This window comes from Aquila chrysaetos, chromosome 12 (genome assembly GCF_900496995.4).
Source record: "Aquila chrysaetos chrysaetos chromosome 12, bAquChr1.4, whole genome shotgun sequence".
In the NCBI taxonomy this organism is placed as follows: domain Eukaryota; kingdom Metazoa; phylum Chordata; class Aves; order Accipitriformes; family Accipitridae; genus Aquila; species Aquila chrysaetos.
This window is the reverse complement of record NC_044015.1, coordinates 33,214,491-33,235,866: the sequence shown is the minus strand read 5'-3', so window position 1 is coordinate 33,235,866 and position 21,376 is coordinate 33,214,491. Positions and strand designations below refer to the sequence as shown.

The following is a 21,376-nucleotide window of genomic DNA, read 5'->3' as shown; positions in this document are numbered from 1 at the left end:
GGCGGGGGGGGGGGGGGGGGGGCTGCCCCGTGTGGGACCTGCCGCACCCGCAACCAGCCACCGAGCCCCGCCGGTTGTCACAAGCCTGTGACCGGGGCGGAGGGGTGGGGCAGGCCCTAACGGAGCCCCGGGCGCTGTGGGTGGCTTACGCCCCAGGACGCCGGCGGGGAAAGGCCAAGGCCGGAGCGACCCTCCAGCAGGACCGGGGCGGGATATTTGCGTCGGGTTTATTTTGAAATAACCAGGTCCTTTCCCTCACGGCCCGGTCCGAGCGATGGCGGCGGCGGCGGCGCCTTCGCGCTGCCATGGCAACCCCGCCGCACTGCGCCTGCGCGGCCCTCCCCGCTGACCGTTTGTTAGCCCGCTGGCGTTTTTAAATCCCCTGCGCGCGCGCTGGCGGTTGGTTCCCCCGGGTACGCTTTGATTGGTCGAGCGAGCCGTTTCCCCCACCTATGCGCCGATTGGGTCGGAGTAAGTAGCGGGGGGCGGGAGTGCGGCCGGTTTTGCCTTCTGATTGGCCGGCGGCTGGCGGCGGCGGGGAACGAGGGGTCGGTCGTGGGCTGAGGAAGGCGCCGGAGCGGGGCGGGAGGCGACGGGACGGGCCCGGTCCTGGTCCTGCCGCGGCGGGAGGCCGAGGCGGTTCCTGGTGCCTCCCCCCAGGGAGTGCGGCGGTAGTTAGGCCTTGGGGAGGGGGTGTCACTGGCCGCTCCCCTCCTCCCTCAGGGGACGCTGGCAGGCTCCCTCCGGTGCCCGGCTGAGGGAGGGGCTGTTGCGGGCGGGCCCCGCGCCTGGGCTCTGCCCCACGCCGGCGCCCCGCGGCAGGGTGAAGAGGAGGGGGCAGAGCTGCGACCGCCCTGCGTGGACCCCGTTCTGCCCGGCCCGGATCTGAGGTACACGCTCCCGCCCTCGGAGGGTCCGCCGTACCCTTCCTCGCGAAGTGGGGGGGGGAGGTGGTGCGTGTCCCCCCCCAGCCCGTCGGGGCACCCGCTGGGCCCGATGCCGCTCTGAGAGTGCGGCTCGGGTTATAGAGAGCTATGGGGGTGTGTTTCTGATCCGTGCTTGCCATAACCTCGTGAAACAGTAGGGCTTTAAAAAAGTTTTCCCTTTTACAAGCCTAAATTTGGGACTTATTTTGATGGGCGCTTGGCTTTTAATGGGAATCAATTAACCGTCGCTGAAAACATGAGAGGTAGGCGAGTTGCTTAGGGGACCGCCTTAAAAACAGGGAAAGTTCTTTCCTGGGAACTTAAGGAAATGCAAAGAAAGCACCTTGGCGAAGTTTGACACTTCAAATAACTACAAAGGGAGTTCTTGTTAAAAAGTGTTGAGATATTTGCCGAATGATGTGGACTGTCAAATGTTTTGTATTTGACTTAATATACTTGGTTTAGGCAACTCTTAAAAACGTAATTCTGCTTGTGTAAATATGTTTATGTGATTGCATGCTAATTTCTTCAGGCCTCTTTGAAGGCTGAATGCAAATTTTGCACTATATTATTTCAGTTAAGCCAAGGCTTTACTTCAGAAGTCTTCAAAGCTTAAGTGGATTGAATGCTGACTTTAAAAAGTGACTAAAACAGGGCTTTTGGAAGCTGACCCAATGTTAAGTTTGCTAAATCAAGATTTTCTGTGTGCCATGGGAGTGTCTAATGACTGATATCCTTTTCCTTTCCTACAATATATCCAGAGCAGCTTTTTCTTGAGCTTTATCCGCAAACTTGTATTTTGGCCTACACATCTTCCAAGATTACATGAAGGCACCGTCAGGTGGAAAATGAGAGTTTTGTGTTGACTTTGTAGTTCATATTCTTGGCAACTTCACAGGACAAAGTTTCTGCTTCATTGGCCTAGACTTGAAACAAAAAAAGTACTGACAGCTTATGTATCCTATTTGTTGTTTTTCTTACAGGGTTACTCCTTTGTTCCTTCTTATAAATGATGTTTGAAAGTACTAAGCTTAATCCATTCTCCTTTCTTATCTCTGTGATCTTCCTAGATTTGTTCCCGAAAGGATGGTCCCTTTCAGTTTCCCTCTGTCAAAGTGTGCACTTTGGGACCCAGTCCCTATGGGTGATGTCATTGGCTCACATATTACCTATTACAGGTATGAATAACCTTTTTTAAGTGGCTAAAGGTTAAAATAAATTAAGAATTATATGATTTAAAGCCTCATTTTATCTTCTGAGTCTAGTGTATGACAAGGCACAAAGGAAAAAGAAGCAACCGGTGTGTTCATTATAAGTAAGTAGGGATTTTCATTGCAAAGACTTGAGAGTTTTCCTTTCTGTGGTGCAATGCATTCAAGTGAGTTGGAGGTGCCTCATTCTAAAGGAACTTACAATTTCTTTCAGTTTCCTTCCCATATGGAAAGGTGTAGAAGTAACTGCATATTTGTAGTTTTCTTTAATGTGTTTTTCCTTGTCTCTAAATATTTACAGAGAAAAAAATATTTTTGACAAACTGGATACAGCTAGGAGCTTCAAGTAAAACTCAAAACTAAGCATTTTGCTTGCTTCAGGAATCTGGATTAAAATGCCAAAAGTTCTGATATTTTTTTTGTTTAGAATGCATCTAGAGGCAAATCTGAAGCACTTGTGAATTTCTAGGGCAGGGTATTCCAAACCTGACTTGTAAAACAAATGGAGAGTAAAAATTGATTCTTGTTACTTAAATGGGTATGTTACAAAACTCGTACTGTAGTTATTAGACCAAGTATATGCATATATGTGCATATAAGGGTGGACAGCTCTTACATACAGGTCAGAGGGGCCTCCACTTGTACTTGCCACATAATCTTCTTTGAGTTAATATTAAAACCTTCAAGTTTTAACAAAGTTTAAAATAAATTGCTTTTATTTTTATGGAGGCACTAAACTTAGTTAATCTTGAGCAGGTGGGATATGAGCCATCACCACAATATTCACATAAACCAGTAGCTTCACTTTCAACTTTGACCTCTTTCCAAGTCAAAATCAGATAAGCTGTCTCAAGCTAAAATACTGTTGATATATTTACTGTCCTAGATTCCAAACTTACTACCTTTTTTTTTTTTCACTAAATAGTGATTTTATAATTGCCTAATCTTTGTCCATACTTGCATTCCTGTGTCATTGAGCCCAGTGTGCTGCTGCTTTAAGCATACACACTAAGTATTGTGCTAAAATGAGAGAACACTGCATCAAAATCAGTTAAGCTTTTTGGCCTATTCTGCTCTTTAAACTTAGGGGACTTTTTAGGGGTTCTGTGTTTTGGTTTTAGTGTTTCTAACTTTATCCACCTTCTATTAAAATAATTCAGTTGTGTTCATCTCTAGTTCTTGTGACAATGTTGCCCTTCAGATCAAAAAGCTTTTCCCTCTCCTTGTTGCTTATTCTCCAGAGAAAAAAGCTCTTCTCTCTCCTTCCCATTTATTCTCCATAGGAAAAACTGCTTCCCCTCTGATGCTGGTTTGCTGGACTAGTCAAGCCAAAATACTCTTGTTGAGAAGATCATAGAGAGCATTCTGTGAAGCTGCTCCAGTTAAAATATGTCTTGCTTGAATATGAATAGTTGGGGTGATGCACAGAACAGGAGCTAAAATTCTGACCTTTTTGTTGTTTAGGGCTTTGGGCTATTTCTGAGTATTTTCTTTTTAAAGGACAAAAAAAAAAAAGTGTGGAAGCTATTGCGATACAATAAATACTTTTTTAAAAAGCATTAAAAATAATTTGAGTCTAAAACTTGCTTATTGTCTCTTTTTTAGAAACCCAAAGTTATCTATGGTGGAGAAAACCTTGCGACTTGCCTATCGCCATGCTAAGCAGAGTGAAAAGAAATTATTTTCCTGTTTTTTGCTTGGGACTCTTGCAGTAGATGAAGGTAACTTTAAACATCAGGTAGACAGACAGTATTGGTTGGTTGAGCAAGCTGTTATCAAGGAGCCTGAGTTGCTCTTGGACTCTAACTTTATTTATTTATTTATTTATTTATTTATTGTAAAGATGGGGAAGGCATAACGCTAACAATAGACCGCTTTGATCCTGGTCGAGAAGTTGCTGGTGGATCGGGCAAAATTCCAACTGCATCTCTTCCTGGAGACTTTTTGATTCCATGTACAGTTAATGCCTGGGGACTTTCTTCAGACAGTATTATAGTGCACAGTGCTGAAGATATCAGCTTGGCTTTCAAGGTAGGCAGCTCTTGGCAACTTTTGGGTCTCTTAATAACTGTCTTCTAGGCTGGAGCCTGGACTATGCACAGGGCTTCTTTTCCAACTGCCATTCATTTCAAACACAGCGAAGTTGTGGCTGAAGCAAGACTATTTAGCTGGTTATGTGAAATGAGCTGCTCGAGTGTCATTGAAAAGTGTATCGGAAACTATTAAAATCAGGTAGTCTTCACAGGTGTTTAAGGATCACACAGTCTTTGATCTTGGACTAAAATCTTGCTGTCTGACCAAAGGTTTTCAGCTGGTCTGACCACCAAAACCAGCAAGACGACAGTGATTGCAGCAAACTTACTTGAAAGAAAAAGTTGTTTTTTCTCGTTTAAATCTGTCATGAATGACTTGCAGTATTTGCGCAATTGTTGATACAGCATTGCTAGGCAAATGACTTGCAAGAAAGCATGTAAAGTCTATGTATGTTAGTAGTTAGAGCTGAAATGTGTGCCTGTTGTTTCTGTGGTCTGCTGTAGACTTATAATCTAGTAAATACACCTTCCATTCCTGTAAATGTTTGCCTGTAGTTGTGTGTATTTCATAATACAAATAATGCTTACTTCACATGTAAACTTTCTCATGATGATACATCCAGATGTTAAAATACAAATTTCTTGAATGCAAATAAGAAAACTGACAAATCACCTTGAGCCTTCCAGTTGCCTTATTTTATTAATTTTTATACAATGTAAGTAACCTCAGGTTTTTTACTACATCATAAAACAATGCTAAGATATGCATAGCTTAATTTCAACTGTATTTTATGTTATTCATTATATTCATTATAGCCAAGAGTTTTGGAGACCTGGGTTAATGGCTTTTTATACAGTGCCTACTGCAATAGTAGCTATGATGAATGATTTGAGTTCCTAGTGTAACACAACTCGAATCATGGTAGTCATATGAAGACAATTTAGTGTATTTAACTCTTTTCTCTTTTCTCTACTTCCAGGGTCTGCAGCACAGTCTGTGCAGTAAAGAATCACTGGATCTTTCTAAACTGCTCAGTGTTAGAGCTCACATTATTTTCACAGAAAACCTGGATAATCTACATTTTAATTTTCACTGGGCTTCTATTACTGCAGCAAATATTTTGGAATACACCCCCGTGAAGTCTGTCCCAATTATTCCCACAGCCCTAGCAAGAAATTTGAACAGTCCTATGAATATTGCTCAAGTTCAAGGAACTTATAAATGTGGGTGAGTAAAGGGTGATGCTAAAGCTATCGAAGTTGCCTGACAGTTTGTTGCATTTCCTAAAGCAAGTAGGTATGCGAGATCTCAACCAGTGCTTTACTTTTTAGTAAAATAACCGGCATAAAAATAACATAACTTCTTGGACTTGGAAAAATTTAAAATGTTTTAAACAAGAAACAGGAAATGGGGTGGGGCAAAAATCTTAACTGGTTCAGTAGGAGTTCTTCTTGCTTTTGACTTCAGTCGAAGGATCTTCCTACTGGGGCAGGGGGACACACCTCTAGTTAACATAATAAATATAAACAGCATTCAGCTTTTTAAACAATATCAGTGCTTGCCCTAGAATGAAAATCAGATGAATGTGAGCCAAAGCTTTTTCTGTTAATCATGCTTATAAGATGGTATTGGGGAATCGTCATTCTGACTGATAACTAATTTAGTAGGGTGAACTAAGGATAGATCAGGGAAATAATTTGAAGCAACTGAATGACTTTTTATTTGGACAGACTTTGTGAATGCCTCTCTGAAAGTTACTCTTCAAATTTCACATGACTTGCCCTTCTGGATTTGTTGTGAATACCATAATACTAAGCAAATTTTGTCCTTGATAATTCTTTGATATAAAAGGAATTGATGAAAAGCTGAGGAGTTGCTGTAAGTGTGGAGGAAGAATGGTTTTGGTTTTGGTTTTTTTTTTTTTCCCCCTGAACTTTTTTCTTACAGTATTTTCTAAACTTGTATTTATCTCTTCAGGATTTTTTTCTGAAAGCCTGCCTTCCAAAATACTAAAAAACCCCAACTTCTGCTTTCTTTCAGCTACCTTACTATGGACCAGACACGAAAATTGCTTTTGCTGCTTGAGTCTGATCCCAAGGCTTATGCTCTGCCATTAGTTGGAGTGTAAGTGTTTGGTTCTGTTTGTACAGATTAATACACATATTGATTTGAGATGTATTTGAGGGGTTACATAGTGGAAACTTGGTAATGGAACTGTCTCTAATTGGATATTTCTTCTTACTTCTAGTTGGCTGAGTGGAGTTACTCATATCTGTAGTCCTCAAGTCTGGGCCTGTTGCTTGCGGTATTTATTCAGTTCTTCAATTCAAGAAAGGCAAGTCACTTTTATAGATAAAACATAGAAGCTATTGGCTGCCTAAAAATATATTCCACAGAAATGCATGGCAGCATGGGCTCTGTTCAAAGATATTTGAGGGAATTCTGTGATTTATATGTTATATAGGAGGTAAGGCTGTCTGTTTTAATTGTTCTTTCTGGTTTTGACTTCTGCTTCACAAATCTTCTATGACCAAAGTGTTAGAAAGCTGGGCTGATACCTCAAAGACAGAAGAGGATAAACATTAATATCATTAAGGTCACTGCATTTTAGTTTAAATAAGAAGCAGCAAGCAGGAAACAGTAGTTTAAACAGTGGTGGGGTTTTGGTTTTGAACTTTTCTCATGGGTGTTTTCTTTGACATAAGCCTTCTCCCCAGTTGTAACTGACCGACATACTGAAGCATATTGATTTGCAGCTAATACTGTCTTTTTATGACTTCCTGCTAAATATTCTGTTCTTATAGTTTTTGCATTCTGACTTTTTTTTTTTCATTGTGGTTTTAGTAGATAATCATTCCTCATTCTCTACATCTTTTCACTTGTAGTGTTTGCCAAGTTCTAATTGTATGGAAGCTGGGAGGGAGTTCAGGTGTATATAGTTTAAAATTGGTCTTCAGGTAAATCAAACTTCAAAATATGCTGTATGCATAAGAATTTCTTCTGTTCAACCACACTTGCTTTTAAATTATGAAATAAAACCACATTTGGTGAACAGATGTGTCTGTAATTACAGAATAGACTTCTTTCCCTTAATAATTTAAATATGCTCAAATACAGATAAGAGCCCAATTAGATTATTAGATAAGCAAGTGAGAAGCTTGACTCTCATTAACTTTCACTGATTCCATCTTGGAAGTGGATTAGGCAGATTTGATGAACCATGCAAACAGAATTAACCTCTGCTGACTAACCACTTAATCTGTGCATCATATATTTTTAACTCTGAAGTTGTAAGTATAAGTTTAAAGTTGTATGTGAATGAGTTTTTCAAGCACCTTGTTCCTACTGTTTTCTCTATCACATATATTATTTAAAGAAAAAACAAACACCCCCCCCCCCCCCCCCCCCCAAACAAGTGTATTACAAGTGCTATAAAAAGAAAAATTGTTCTGAAAGTAGTACTACCTTTTTCTGGAAACACACGTTATTTTCATTATCCTTGATCTTTCGTGTTAAATGTTGACTGTTGTTACTGTAGAAAAAACTTCAGTACAATTTTTCTTCCAAAAAAAAAAAAAAAAAAAAATCTGTTAGCCAATGAGCAGTTTTGGAATGTTTAGGGATAACTGAAACGCTAAGTGTCTTTATAATGCTTCTTCAATTGAATTATTATTAAAAAAAAAAAAAATAATCACAATATCATTTTTACAGATGTTTTCTTCTATGCTGTGATTGAAGTCTTCCAGGAATTCATTTAAAGTACTAAGTGATCCTAAAGGTTTGAGCTAGAAAGTAGATGAATTATTCCCATTTCTCTACTTTGCTTAGATTCTTGCATGTGGCATCAGTCATAAGTCCATCTGCTTCATCTATAGCTCAGTACCACTCAAAATGCAGTGATTCACCAGTTTGCTAAACTGTGTGATAGTTTGCTCAGTATATTGAGAAACTAAGGGCCTTCTTCCTGTTTCTTATGGTTTTTTTAAGATGTGGGTTTTTTTCTATTTTAGGGTTTTTTCGGAATCTCAGAGTTTTCTTATTGTGCTTTATTCACTGACACACAAGGAACCAGAGTTTTATGAGTGCGTTCCATGCAGTGGACAGACTGAACTAGGGTTTCAGATCTTAACTTGCAATGAAACAGTACACCTCTTCAAAGTAAGTGGCTTGGTTTCCTACTGCATCACGGTACTTTAAAATTTGACTTCTAGTGTAAGTACTTAAAGAAGGGGTCATTATAATGTGACCCAAATGGAACTGCAGTGTTCAAAAATGATGTAGCTCTATAAAGCTACCTTTTTACAGTGATTACTGTAAATTCAGTTTGTCTCTCAAATTGAGAGATGACCTCCAAACAGCATTTAGAATATGTCTTTTAAAATGTACTCTGCTGTGCTGGACTTGGTTAGTGCTCCTTCTTACTAGTGATCTTTTGGCCTTAGGAGCAGAGATTCTGATTTCCTATAGCATTTGTTAATGTGGACACATCTGAGAACTGCTATGGGTGATGCACATTGGAGAGCAAAGCTAGGTATTTGTGCTTTGTTTGAAGTTGAATGCAAATGGGAATTCAGTAGCTACTAATCTACAGATCTCTTGCTGCGCTACAGTAACAAGGCAGGAACAATTTTATCTTTGTGCGAAGTAACTCTTTGAAAGAATTTGATACAATGTCTGGGAGATAACTAATAAGGTTTGAGGAAATTCTAGGAAATATCAGTTTCTCACTTGATTTCCTAGGCTTGTACAGAACCTGAAGTAGAATTGTTAATCTGCTCAATAAATGCTCCTATGCTCTGGCAGAGAAGCCGCTAGTGTAACGTGTGTCCTGGGCTGTTTACTCTGTTCTCTGTGCGATTAAATTTCCCTGTTCAGGACTGCCTTCCATCTTTAGCCTAGGTACGGCTTAGCTCTCTTAACAGAGGCTCACTTCTGTTGTCTCCAGGACTTGCCCAGCTGTGGTGTGTGAAACAGTATAGGAACAGTTGCTGTTTCCTATAGTGGTGAAGGCTTGTGGAAAAGTATCTAAGCAGTTAGAGCAAGGAAGCATCTGCTCATGGCTATAATTAGGCCAGCTACTTTACAGAGTAGCAGGGCGAACAGTGTTAAACAGGAAGGGAAGTTGCTTGCCTCCTTGTAGTGGTGAAAGAATTGAGAATTGAAAGTAGAGGACAAGCAGCAAATAATCAGATATAAATGTCCCTAAAACTATTTCTCTGGGGGTAGTACCTCAGTAATTAAAAGTTGAAAGTTTCATGCTTCACAATATTCACAATTAATTTCATTCCAGAATGTTGAACCTTCAGGCAAGAGCCCTATCCAGTTTGAGTTGAGTGCGGAAAACCAAAATGCAGAAACTGAGTTCTTCAGCAGAGTTTGCAAGAAACTTCCTATCAGAAGGTAATTCTTTGAGATGTCATTTATACACAAAAATTAAATGTTTATTGGATGAGGTTTTTTGACCTCTGCTGTGGCAGCTGTCAGTTTAGCTGGGCATTCAGTGATCTTCTTGCATTAAAATCTGTGTATGTGCTTTTGTTTATTCCTAGAGTTAATATTCTTCAAGTAAGATGGTCAAGCTGACCGTATTGCAAGAGAAACTACTCATAGTTCTACTCTTGGTACTTGTGGTTGTTGTTTATACAGTGGATGTTTCTAAAAAGGCTTACTTGCTGATGGAGCTTAGTTCACTGTATTAAGCTTTCTGTGAGATCTGTCCTTTGAGCAAATCTCTAACTGAAATTTACTTAAGTTGGTAAAAATTCCTTTTTCCTTCCAACTTTTCAGAGCTGCAAGACCTGGATAGGTTGAAACTTAGGTATTTTTAAGAACCTGACTTACTCATAAATAAAAATTTGATAGATATAAAATGGCCTTTATTTTCCTTTAAACAATGTTACAATCTTTACTGTAGCACTCCCTATCTTCCTAATATAAATCAGTGTTTTGCTGTTAGAATGTCACTTAAAAGGTGTATATGTCTGAGGGTGCGGGGAGGGAGGGTTAGTGTTAGTATCTTTTTGCCCAAAAGCATAATTTGCATTTTCACTGTTTGATCTTAAAACTGTTTGCTGTGTGAACTCCCTAGCTAACCACAGAGGAGATACATAGCAACTGCTTCTTGAAAAAAGTGATGCTGATATTGCACTGTAGATGGCACAGTGAAAAACGTGAAGATTCATGTTATTGCTGCCAAATCTGACAAGCAAACATTTTTAGTTTGATTTATGTTGGTTTTAGTCCTTCCCAGGGCTGTTCACCCAGTAAGTTGTCAGCAAGCGATCACGACTCTGGTGTAGAAGATGAGGATTTATCCCCCAGGCCAATTCCGAGTCCTCACCCAGCAAGTCAACAGGTAACTAAGTAAATAATTGTTCTAGGCATCTCAGGTGTGACACTTAGAGCAGCAAAACTCTTTGTAAGGGGACTGGAGAGTATAAAGCTACTGTATAAGTGCTAGCAGGGGAAAACAGGACTGAAGAAATGGGCCAAGAGTCCCAACTCCTGCTTTAGTTAGCCTGTCTTTCTTTCCACTATTATAGACACTTTAATTCCTGTATATGCTAGGATTTGGGAACAGAGATAGTAGGTTCTACTTTGGGAATCTTGCTACCATTAAATGGAAGAGCCATGGTGTCTGAGGCAAAGACAGAGGCAGCAAACTTTCTTGTGTATTCCTGGGTAAATGAAATTAAGATCTGCTGGTCTGTCCGTTTTTACTGAAATGTATACAAATATAATGAAATAGTAGCCCTCATACAGCATAGGTCTAGAAGGATGTGACAGTTGTGGATTATAAAATATGTTCTGTTGCACCTATCTACAGGGTCTAAGAATAGTAAGAGGGAACATGTAGCCCACTTCTTGAAGGGGAAAGATCCATACTCTGAAATGTGCTCTAGGATGACATGGAGCATTCATTTGGTAGAAATTACTATTATGCCGCATGAAAGCAATTTTGTCTTCTAAGAATGATCCTAGAGATCTTGCTGCTTTTTCTGTATCTGGATTCTCCAATCTTTAGGAAACCATTCAATGTGTAGTTGGTTTGGAGCTGGTAGTGGTCATATATTGATTTTAAATGAAAACATTTTCTTTGATGAAATTCTGTATGTGAAGAGCTGAAAGACAGTATTTTAAAATTATCTTAAACTTGCTTGTGTAATTGTCGCTTCAGGTTACCAGGATCTTTCCTTCAGTTCCTGAACTGTCACTTGTTTTGGATGGGAGTTTCATAGAATCAGGACAATCATCTAAGCCTGTGGGGACTTCAAATGCTAAAAGTCTACCCTCAGCACCACATCAGCCTATTAAAAAGAAATGGTGCTTGGGATCTACATATTACCCCACACAGCACTCTGAAGACAAGCAAAACCTTTCTGCTAATATGGGAGATCCCTCTTTGAGGCAATTACCAAACCATTTAAACCAGAAAATTCTGACTTCAAGGCCTTCCAGAGGAAAGCAAGCTCTACTACAGCAACAGTTGCACTGTAAGAAAGCTTGCCCTCAATCAAGAAAAAGTTCTGGATCTTCTTCTTCTTCAACCCCTTGTAGTGGGCCTTCCCCGGATACATCTGTGCATCACCCCAGAAAGCCGTCAGAAAGACTTGTGTTAAATCCCGATGGAGTCGCACAGCAGGGAGAGCCTCCAATTAGAAGAACATCAATATCCTGTGCCAAGCAGCTTCCTGCTGTTAAGCAGCCAGTCCTCTACAACTCTGCTTTTTCACCACAGAGCTGCAGAAGACCACCAGAACTGCAGGTGCCAGTTCAAGTGCCACCTTGCTGTCCAGCCAGTGCATGCAACTGTCAGTTTCCTGCTTCCATCCAATATAATCCAATAAACTCATGGCAAGGAATTGGTAGAATGAGCCCCAAACATGGAGCAGAAATCCAATCAGAGATGGCTCAACAGAATCCATGTACAGTGCTCCATCAAAATATCATTTGCCCAAATATTTGCTGCAATCCAGGGTATACCACAAGCAGCCCTATAAGCATGGGATATCACGGGAAAATGGGGAACTGTTCTCTCGACAATAGCTTATCGCCTGGAATAAGACTGCCTTCAAGTGCAAGCCCCTCTAGTCCGCAGTTCTGTGCAGCCCACTCACCGTGCCTGCACATGCTTGCTTCTAAAGCAGGATCAGATAATGGAATGATGGGATTATCTCCAGATGCATACCGGGTTCTTACAGAACAAGATAGACAACTCAAATTACTTCAAGCTCAGGTTTGTGGAAATGGCAGCTTTCTCCTCTGCCCTCTTAGTGATTATGCTTTGATAGTTCCCCTGCCAAAGGAATTAAATTAACTGTTGTCTATCCTTGTTGGAACAAGAGAGGCTATCATACCAGCTGCAGTTTGGGGATGGAGTGGGGTCCTGATTACCTCTGTTAATTGCTGTCCCTTAAATGAAAACTATTTGACTCTCGCCTGATTAAATTTTGTGTTTATTTTTATCGTATTTCTATAACATGAAGGTTTCCCTTTTAGCAGAATGTTTATAATGCAAACCAATATGCCTTCTGTATAAATACTTTCATATACATATGCTTGTCTATGTAAAAAAATTTACTGCATAGGCTATAGACTTTGGAATTGTTGTAAGCATACAGGTGAAGCACAGAATGTTCTCATGTGTTGCTTTGCCCGCCTTCAAGCCTGCAGCTTCCTGAGCTGTTGAGGCTGTTGCTTTGAAAATTTCAGTTGTCTGTTTGCAGCAGACTGGCAGGATTCATCAGGTGTTTGTTGCTGCACTGGAAATTTGGGCTTTGGTGGTCTTGCTAAATTTGGTTTTGATACCAGGTTAAGTTTCTTCAAAATAGCAACCTCCTGAGTTAGCATGCGGGCCCTGTATTTTGCAGGGTACAATTTGGGGCCGAAAAGCAAGAGTTTAAATTTTGCTGCTGGTGATGAATGATTGGAATAGGAAAGTTGCTCACAATACATATTTTTTCCCCCTTAAACTAGAAAATTACACCTGAAATATGCTTAGATATAGTTCCTGTATGTAAAATCAAGCTCTTAAAGCATGGGCTGTGCATGACAGAGGGAAACCTCTCCTTATTGCATGAATGCAGCCTTCACGGTTATGGTATTTCTCCATGGAGCTGTGAACTAATCGGTGCACAGGGTGGATGCAAATACTAGAGTGAAGATTGCCTGGGCAACCTTAATTTTATCATTTAAGTGCTTAGTTTTGTAATTAATACAAAGTTGGTTTAGCATAGTGTAGGGACAGTTGGCATATAAATGCTTGGCTGGTAAGTCGGTAATAGGCTTTGTATGTGAATGAAAGGGGCAGAGAATACTTCCAACAAGTGTAGTGCAAATAGGCTTTGCTCAAGTTGTCTTGGTGTAGTTCTGCCAGCATGCTTAAAACCTTTTCTTCACTAGCTCTGCCAATATCAGAATTGATGTTTTGATTTATGCTGCATGCACTGCTGAGAACTGGAAGGTTATCAGACTTCTGTGGTAATGCAGCCTGGATCTGAATCCAGATCTTAGAGGGGCCTAGTTTAGTAATTCACTTTTGCCTATTATACTTTATTTTTTTTTATTGTACAAATTATAACTGTCTGATAACCGTTACAGATCCAACGCTTATTGGAAGCACAGGCTCGTCAGGCTTGTTCCTCTGAACCAGCTGCAGCTGGCCATGCTCCGCAGCCTGAGAAGCAAGGGGACCTTGTTTCTATGGAAACACAGTCCTCACCAGGTTCCCCCATGAGGAAAAGTGTGAGCATTGCTGTGAGCACAGGTAACGCTTTATTCTTTAAAAATAGGCTGGCATTGCTTTTTCTGGATGTTTCTGTGATTTGTTCGGGCATGGGGGGAATGTTTTGCAGAAACGCTGAATGTACGCAAACATGCACCTAGATACAAAAAGACAGCTAAGTTCTGTAGGTGTTTTTGCAAGTTTAGGCTGGAGCTACTTTTGTCTTTGGGCTGCAATGGCAGTGATTGCCATCACTGGAAGAATTCTTTTTCCAATAGCTTTAGCAAGGTCTTCTATTTTAAATTGTGCCTTATTGAAAGAAAAAATCCACATCTCTCTCTGAATTAATACACTGTTTTGAAAAGTAATAGCTTCTATCCCATCTGGTGTTCTATTAAATATATTATAGATGGTTTTTGTAAGGCATGCATTTACATGCATGGAGAGGAGACTGTATTAGCTTTGATTTTAGCAAGTTAGGCAGCTGTGTCTGTAAAGTTACATATTAATGGTTCCTGTTAATCGATGGGAATATTAAATCCATGGAAATATTGTGATTAGTCTGGAAGAAAATTTTGAACTGGCTCAAGGTCAATGCATTAAAATGCTTTAATACAACTATTTATTTTCATCAAGTACACTTTGGAAGAAACTAGGACTTGAATGATGTTTTGGTAACTCTTAGCTGTTCTAAACACTAAATCACTTCTAAAATGGTGGAAAAAAACTGAATGTGACGAAATGATTCCTCTAGCTTTATGAAGCCAGAGGGTCTCAGAAGATAGCAATAACTTTCCTTAAAGGGGTAAATCTCTCGTTGTCTTCTAGGTGCTAGCTTATTTTGGAATACAGCCTCAGAAAAACAAGATGACTCCATACCACAAGGAAAAAAAGAGGATGAAGAGATTTCTAAGGAAGAAATAAACATTTCAATTAATGCTGAACAAGATGCAAGTAATACAAGTATTGCTTCTTCCTTAAAGGTGGTTGACATGCCCAGCTTTGTAGACAGTATTCATCTTGTGGAAGAAGGAACTAATCAGAACACTCTCCAGTAAGTAGCCAGAAATATCTTTTGTTCACATAAGAAGCTGAACTGCCTTTCATAAGTTACTACTTTCATAGTTATTTTCTTCAGGAATTATAAATGGTCACCTGACTTCAGTTGTTGTGTTCTTTCACTTCTTTGTTTTTTAATTATGCTTCAAATTGTACAGCTCACCAAAACACAGTTGCCTTTAGAGTCTGCATTTATCGGTCATGCACGTTCAGCTAGCCTACCTATCAGCAGCAGCTGATGGCAAAAGCCTTTAACTTGTAAAAGCATGTACAGTGCTGGCAGCATTCCTTTTCTTACCTTAAATCCTGAGGGGGAAAGGGGACACTGCTGTAGTCAGTTGTTTTCCTACAGTGGCTTTCTCCTGTCAGCAGCATTCAGAACGCTTTCAGTTCTGAGGGGCTTAGGATGAGGAGTTTATGGTTATATGACTGTTTCCTGAATTTCTCTACCTTTTACATCTAATTGCTTTGTGTGTAGTGAATGCAGGTACCAACTTCACTGCTGTTTAATTATTTTTAAGCTCAGATTCTTTATAGTGCAGTGACTAATCTCAGACTACTTTGGGAAGCGATTTTAAAAATATTTTTAATTATCTATATGGATGTTATTTTTACACAGGGAACAGCTCAACAATTTAGCACTTTTAATGATCTAATATTCTCTAAGTATAAAAAGCCAAAGGAGGGGGAATACCCTTCCAGTTAAATTAGGTTTTTAAAATAATCATATTGGGAAAGAGATGATAATTAAGCTATAACTTAAATATTCATAGTCCTTGATTAAAGTATTATCTGCAAACATATACTGCTACCATAAAAGTTACTGATTCAAATCAGTTTTTTGAATGCTGTATTTCAGAGAGATGCCATCTTATGAATCTAAGTTGAAGAGAACCTTAAACCTGTAAAATAGCTGTATAAGTATCTTATAGTAAGAATGTAGAGCACCACCCAGATTTCTTTGAGGAGGAGGGAAACATTTTTGGGAATGATGAATAATTGCTAGTGTAACAGTAACTGATAACCTACATTGACTATCTAGTATGTCACGTGATGATTTAAATCTTATCGCTTTCAACACAGGCAATTGATCAGTTGAGTTCTGAAATTCCCTTATCTTACAGTTGTCTTCTGAGGAGGAACAGAAGGGGGAGGAGGGTCGCTTAGGGATCTCCTCGGGATGATAGTACTATTGATATGTCTGGTCTCAAACGGTTTATGCGATGCACATACCAGCTAGCTGAAGGGGATGCAGAGCATCGCATTGTAACTCATTCTAGAACATTTACCCTTTTTATCTGGAAACTTCAGGATAGATCATGGTTCCCCTTTCACATCTGCTATCGAGAAATATTTCAACTAGGTGTTTGTTATCAGTTCATGATACTCAGAGTGCATTGTGTATGGGTGTACTTGTAACAGTGTTGAAGTTTTTAAAGCGTTTTTAAAATACAACAGGAATCTCGTTATCAGTTACCTTGGTAAAAATGGCTTTTTGAATAAGTCATGTTTCAGAACGTATGGAAGATACTTGCTCCTAAAGACTTTTAAGTGTCCATAAAAATGCTGAAAATGTAAGACAAACTCCAGATTGTTAATAACTTTAATTTCATCTGCTTTAAGGTTAAGACATAGTCATTGAGTTTTGACTAGTCCAGAGAAGCCATTGCCATTTTCAAATCATCTTTTGAAAAACTAGTCAGGCTGTTGTAGTTTCACACTGTGAGGTGTATTTCCTCAGTCCTCAAATGACTTTTGAAAGAAAATGACTGCAGAAAGGAGCAAAGCCTCAAGCAGTAGACAAACCAAGAAATGGTTAGGATCTGTTTCCAGTACTCGATTTTTCTCCTCTTGTGTTCGTGAAAAGATAAGGTACACATAGAAATACTTGTGTTTTTTCTGTTTCAAGGAAATACCTAGCTATCTCTTTGTTCTCTTTCAGAAGCGGAAACGTTTCCCAAGCACTTGTTCACAGTTCGTCCTTGGAAGAAAGTATTAGCGTGTCTTTACAGAAAGAACCAACAGAGGGAGCCAGCAACCACTTGGTGGTAACAAGGGAGCCAAACTCGGGGCCACCTGCCTCGTTGCTGCCTCGGCATCCATCAGAGGATCAGAAGCTTTACCAGGACTTACTGGTAATTCATGTAAATTTGATATTCTGCCCTGAATGCAACAGTCAAAACAGCACACTGCTGAAGTTATGATGTGGTATTGGCATGAATGAAAATTGTGTGCGGTTTTCTAATTCACATGTTATGCTCTACAGAAAGGTTCCAAGCTTGTGGTTCTTCATTTTTTAAGTGGTTATTCTGTACTACACCCTTCCATGCATACATGGAGTACTGTCTACTGTCTAATAAATAATAATTTTTTAGTTCAAAGATAATGTCAGTTGATAACTTACCAAATTAGTGCCCTTTATAATAGCACAGCATTTTACCTTCAAGTCCTTAAAGGGCATGTACATTAAATCTTGAAGAATATCAATATGTGATGTGTTTTAAATTCAGAGCAAACTCTTGCAGAAAGTTTGAAATGAAAGATATTCCAGTGTTTGACTACACTGCTGGGAGTTTACGTGACTGTACCTGAACTGAATCTGAATTTGGCTCCTTTGTCAGAATAAGCTGTTAACCCATCTAGTTGTATTTTAAGTTGCATAAGAATAAACCCGGATTTTGGTTTTTGACAACTGCTGCATGTCATGATGTTTTTGTCCATGTGGTCTGTCCCTTGCTCCCTTTTCCTATAGGGCCAAGTAAACCACCTCTTAAGGTCCTCAGAAGAGCAAGATCACTTGTCTGTAAAATCAGGATTTGTTAATGATGATGGTCCTAAGTATCAGGATATTGACAATAAAACAGAAATGGCTTCGGAGACTGACACAGGAGTGGTGGATAAAGAGAGTGTGATTAGTGCTACGCTCAAACAGCTGAAGAGTCTTGGAGTGACAATTGACTCGCCCGGCAAAATGAAGACAAATACACGTAAAGTGGAGAATGCCAGGTAAAATACTAGTTGTTTTGAGTAGTAATTTGTAGATCCAACCAAAAATGAAGATTGGCTCAATGAGCAAAGAGAAGGGACCGTGTTCATTGTCACTGGGGATTTGTTTGGCAACTTGATCCACATTTCCTGCAAAGATGAAACACTGGCTCATGCTATGGGTATTTCAGATAGGTTTAAGAGCTCTGCTAGCAAAACTCAGATTATTTAAATATAACACAAGTAGCTCTAGCTGTTAGAGCATCTGCTGATTCTTAAAGTATTGTGCATGCAGTAGCACACAATTCCCTAGAATAATAACAAAGCTGCTTGAGTAATTTCAGTCCTTTGGGCTATGTCAAAGTATTCCAGAGAAACACTGGACTTGGGAGGCTGAATGTTAAGCAGCTATGTATTTTCATCACTGCTTCTTAACTCTTGCCTTGCACTTCACCAGTATAAGTGACATTGTTATCAAGGCTTTGATATATAATCAAAACTGATTCTGTCCTAATCACTTGTTGTTGTGAGTGCTTTGACTTGAAACAGGGAGGGTGCGGTGGCTGGGGAGGGAAACAGCCTTGATGAAACAGAAGAAGGAGCAGCAGTAATTTCTGAAGAAAGTGTCTGAGGCACGGGAATTTACTTATGTAGCTGCTTAGGCATAGGCTGACTGCCTGGCACAGCTTTGCTTTCATCCTTATTGTCTTCTTGATACTAGTATATAACTGTTAGTAAACAAAAAAATCTAACCATCTCCTACTTAATCTTCTCTTCAGCTATGTATCAAAAGCTGTTTCCATTCATACAGTTTCTAAGCTCTTTTCTCTCCTTTTCACTTGAATTTCCTCAGGCATTTTTCTGGAATTTTTGGGCTACCTTCCTGGCTGGAGAGTCTGTCAGTGTTCTTTTAATGTCAATAATATGCTAATAATTGAACCCATAAGACAAAACTGGAATTCTTGGTGTTTTTTCTTCAAACCTGGGGAGCAGGGTGGGATTCTTCCTTCTGCCACTTTCATGACTGATATAAACAATTCTGAGAAAAGGTATACCAATCAGTAGAGAAGGAAACAACAGTGCAACTCCATAGCATAATTTGTGGTTGTTCGTCTGAGCCAGGAGTTTGCTCTCCTTAAGCAAACTTCAGGATGTGTGCTCAGTGGAATAGGAAGACTCTTAACTCTCAACACAAAGAGTTTGGGTTTATGAACTAGTATATGATGCATGTATTAAATGCACTGGTTTATAACCACTACCAGTGTACCAGAGCTTGTCCTTTCAGTCTTTAAACACCTAATGTATACAAGAAATTGGTGTGCCAAACAGAACAAATTAACATTTCCCTTACTGAAGGATGCCTTCAAAAACTAGAAACTTGCAGGCTTCTGGAAACAGATTCTGTAAAAATCCTGGAATTGGCATGCACTGGGAGAGAAGAGATGTTCTTGGTGTCTGTCATTGGGCTTGTATCTTCTGTCTAGATACAAATTTTGGGTTGGATGGCAGTATCTAGAGTCTCAGCATCAGGGACATATAATGTCACATTTCACTGGTGAGAACAGACCAAGAGCTCAAACCTGCTTTAAAAACAAAACGAGCTCTGAAACCTGCTAGAGGCGGGTTGTTCTTGATACGAGGGTTGTGGTTAAGATCAAATCAGAAGGGAGTATCATCAATTCTCTAACACAGTGTTTGAATACTGTCGGTGTGAGTAGCTGGAGAGCTGCTTTTTAGTACGTGCAGAACGTATGATCTCGGCACTGAACAACCTGATTGAGCTGTGGTGTTCAGAAGGAAGGAGAATTTGGTACAGCAAGCAAGATGAAATTATGAGATTATATTGTAAAATGCATACTTCTCCTGTAATGCTAAACTAACTTTTTGATGCTTTATTTCAGCATCTTAGCGTGCATAAATCCTGAAGCAGTTGTTCCTGGACTAAATTATATGTCATTTGCCAATGTCAGCATGTGTGGCTTAACTCCTAATGTTGTTGATCTGAGCATGGAAGCAAACGCTATAGCACTCAAGTATCTCAGTGAAAATCAGTTATCTCGACTTTCTTTCAGTCGCTCAGGCCAAAATCCTCCTGTAGATTTCTCTTTCCAAGACATCTTGCATACAAATATGGACAAGAGCATGGTGGGTTTTAGCTTAATTTCACCAAACAATATGTCTTTTGCAACCAAGAAGTACATGAAGCGATATGGGCTGATACAGAGCACTGACAGTAGTGAAGATGAAGAGGAACTGCAGGTTCAAGATGGCAATTCTGGCACTGTCAAAAGCATGCTGGACAAACACTGTATCCCTGTGTTGGATGGCTTCAACCACCAGACTGAATTATCCAAAAGAACTGATGGAAGACTTCCAATTCATCTAAAGAGTCACAGCAGAGAGTTGACTACTAATGCCTCTCCACCAGAACTAAACAGCCCTGTATTAAGAAATATTACAAATGAAATTTTTCCTCCCAGAGCAGATCAAGCAGATGAAAACTCAGTTCAGATTTTAAAGGATTTAAAATCAAAACCCAAATTGTTACCTGGGAGGGTTGAATTCACTGAACAACCTGGTAGGAAAGACGAAGGAGACATTCAGGTCTTCCCTGGAAATCTGCATACTCCAGCCCTTGAAACATTAAACCAGTCAAACAGCATCAATTCTGTTGGCACCATTCTTGATGTGAAACAACTCAGGCAGTTGCCAAAGTTGTTCTGAACATCCCCCGAGACGGCTGGCAACCCCTGTTACAAATCTGAGAGGGACACCTCAGTAAAAGACTATAGGAAACCAAGGATTAAGTTGTCTTTGAAGAGGTCACTCTGTTGTAACAATGTAAAACCTGCAGAACTGAGGTTTTGGCCTAGATCGGGGACAGCCACCTCTAAATGCCTGGTTTGAGTCGGTGCTGATCAGCATTGAAGTATGTGTGCACTTTGTTTACAGTTAGGTGTGATTTTAAAGTATCTAAAAGGTGAATCAACTTGAGCCCAAGATGTACTCTAAATACACTTTTGACAATGATGCTTATTTAAATGTTCTTCTGTTGACTTTTTTAAAACACTGACTTTTACATGTTTGTGCCAACTGTGAGCCATCAGTACTGTGTGTGGCAGAGCAGGGGTAACAGAGCTAAAGCACTAATTTCTAGAAATTTGCTGAAATGGTTGCATTGCTGGGGAGGGGTTGTGTCTGGGGGGGAAGGGAAGTATAACTGTGGCTTTACTTTGTGTAAAACTATTTTGAATTCAGCCAAAATGGCACATGTAACTCTCTGTATCATAAAATTGTGGAAGGAAATTGGAAAAACCAGCACTTTTAAAACTTTTGTGATTTTTTTTTTTTTTTCCTGAATGAATGTTTTCTATTTATTTAAGAAGTACATATTGCTCATAAAGGTCAAAGGTTCCATTAAAAAAAAAAAATCTTCA

At 39.8% G+C, this 21,376-nt stretch overlaps 1 protein-coding gene across 7 annotated transcripts; it reads left to right on the top strand.

Moving 5' to 3' along the window:
* Positions 1-43: 43 nt before the first annotated feature.
* Positions 44-21,376, top strand: STIL (STIL centriolar assembly protein). 7 transcript variants are annotated; one of them, XM_041127602.1, is made up of 16 exons: positions 44-413; positions 1,997-2,104; positions 3,743-3,858; positions 3,981-4,168; positions 5,151-5,398; positions 6,212-6,295; positions 6,420-6,506; positions 8,182-8,329; positions 9,462-9,571; positions 10,412-10,526; positions 11,349-12,407; positions 13,772-13,937; positions 14,724-14,949; positions 16,897-17,089; positions 17,707-17,960; positions 19,841-21,376. In XM_041127602.1, exons 2-16 carry the CDS (start codon positions 2,013-2,015, stop codon positions 20,661-20,663), a joined length of 3,909 nt encoding a protein of 1,302 aa, XP_040983536.1. In that variant the 5' UTR covers positions 44-413; positions 1,997-2,012; the 3' UTR covers positions 20,664-21,376. The 7 variants fall into 7 exon arrangements, with proteins under 7 accessions (XP_040983536.1, XP_029888631.1, XP_040983538.1 ...); XM_030032771.2 differs by having other exon boundaries at positions 396-471; XM_041127604.1 differs by lacking the exon at positions 44-413 and adding an exon at positions 490-890 and having other exon boundaries at positions 16,900-17,089.

Bases quoted from the DNA above. Each gene is read 5' to 3' on its own strand.
- STIL (XM_041127602.1), top strand. From the start codon at position 2,013: ATGGTCCCTTTCAGTTTCCCTCTGTCAAAGTGTGCACTTTGGGACCCA. The intron at 3,859-3,980 runs GTAACTTTAAAC...TTTATTGTAAAG, and splicing joins GACTCTTGCAGTAGATGAAG to ATGGGGAAGGCATAACGCTA. The intron at 8,330-9,461 runs GTAAGTGGCTTG...ATTTCATTCCAG, and splicing joins AAACAGTACACCTCTTCAAA to AATGTTGAACCTTCAGGCAA.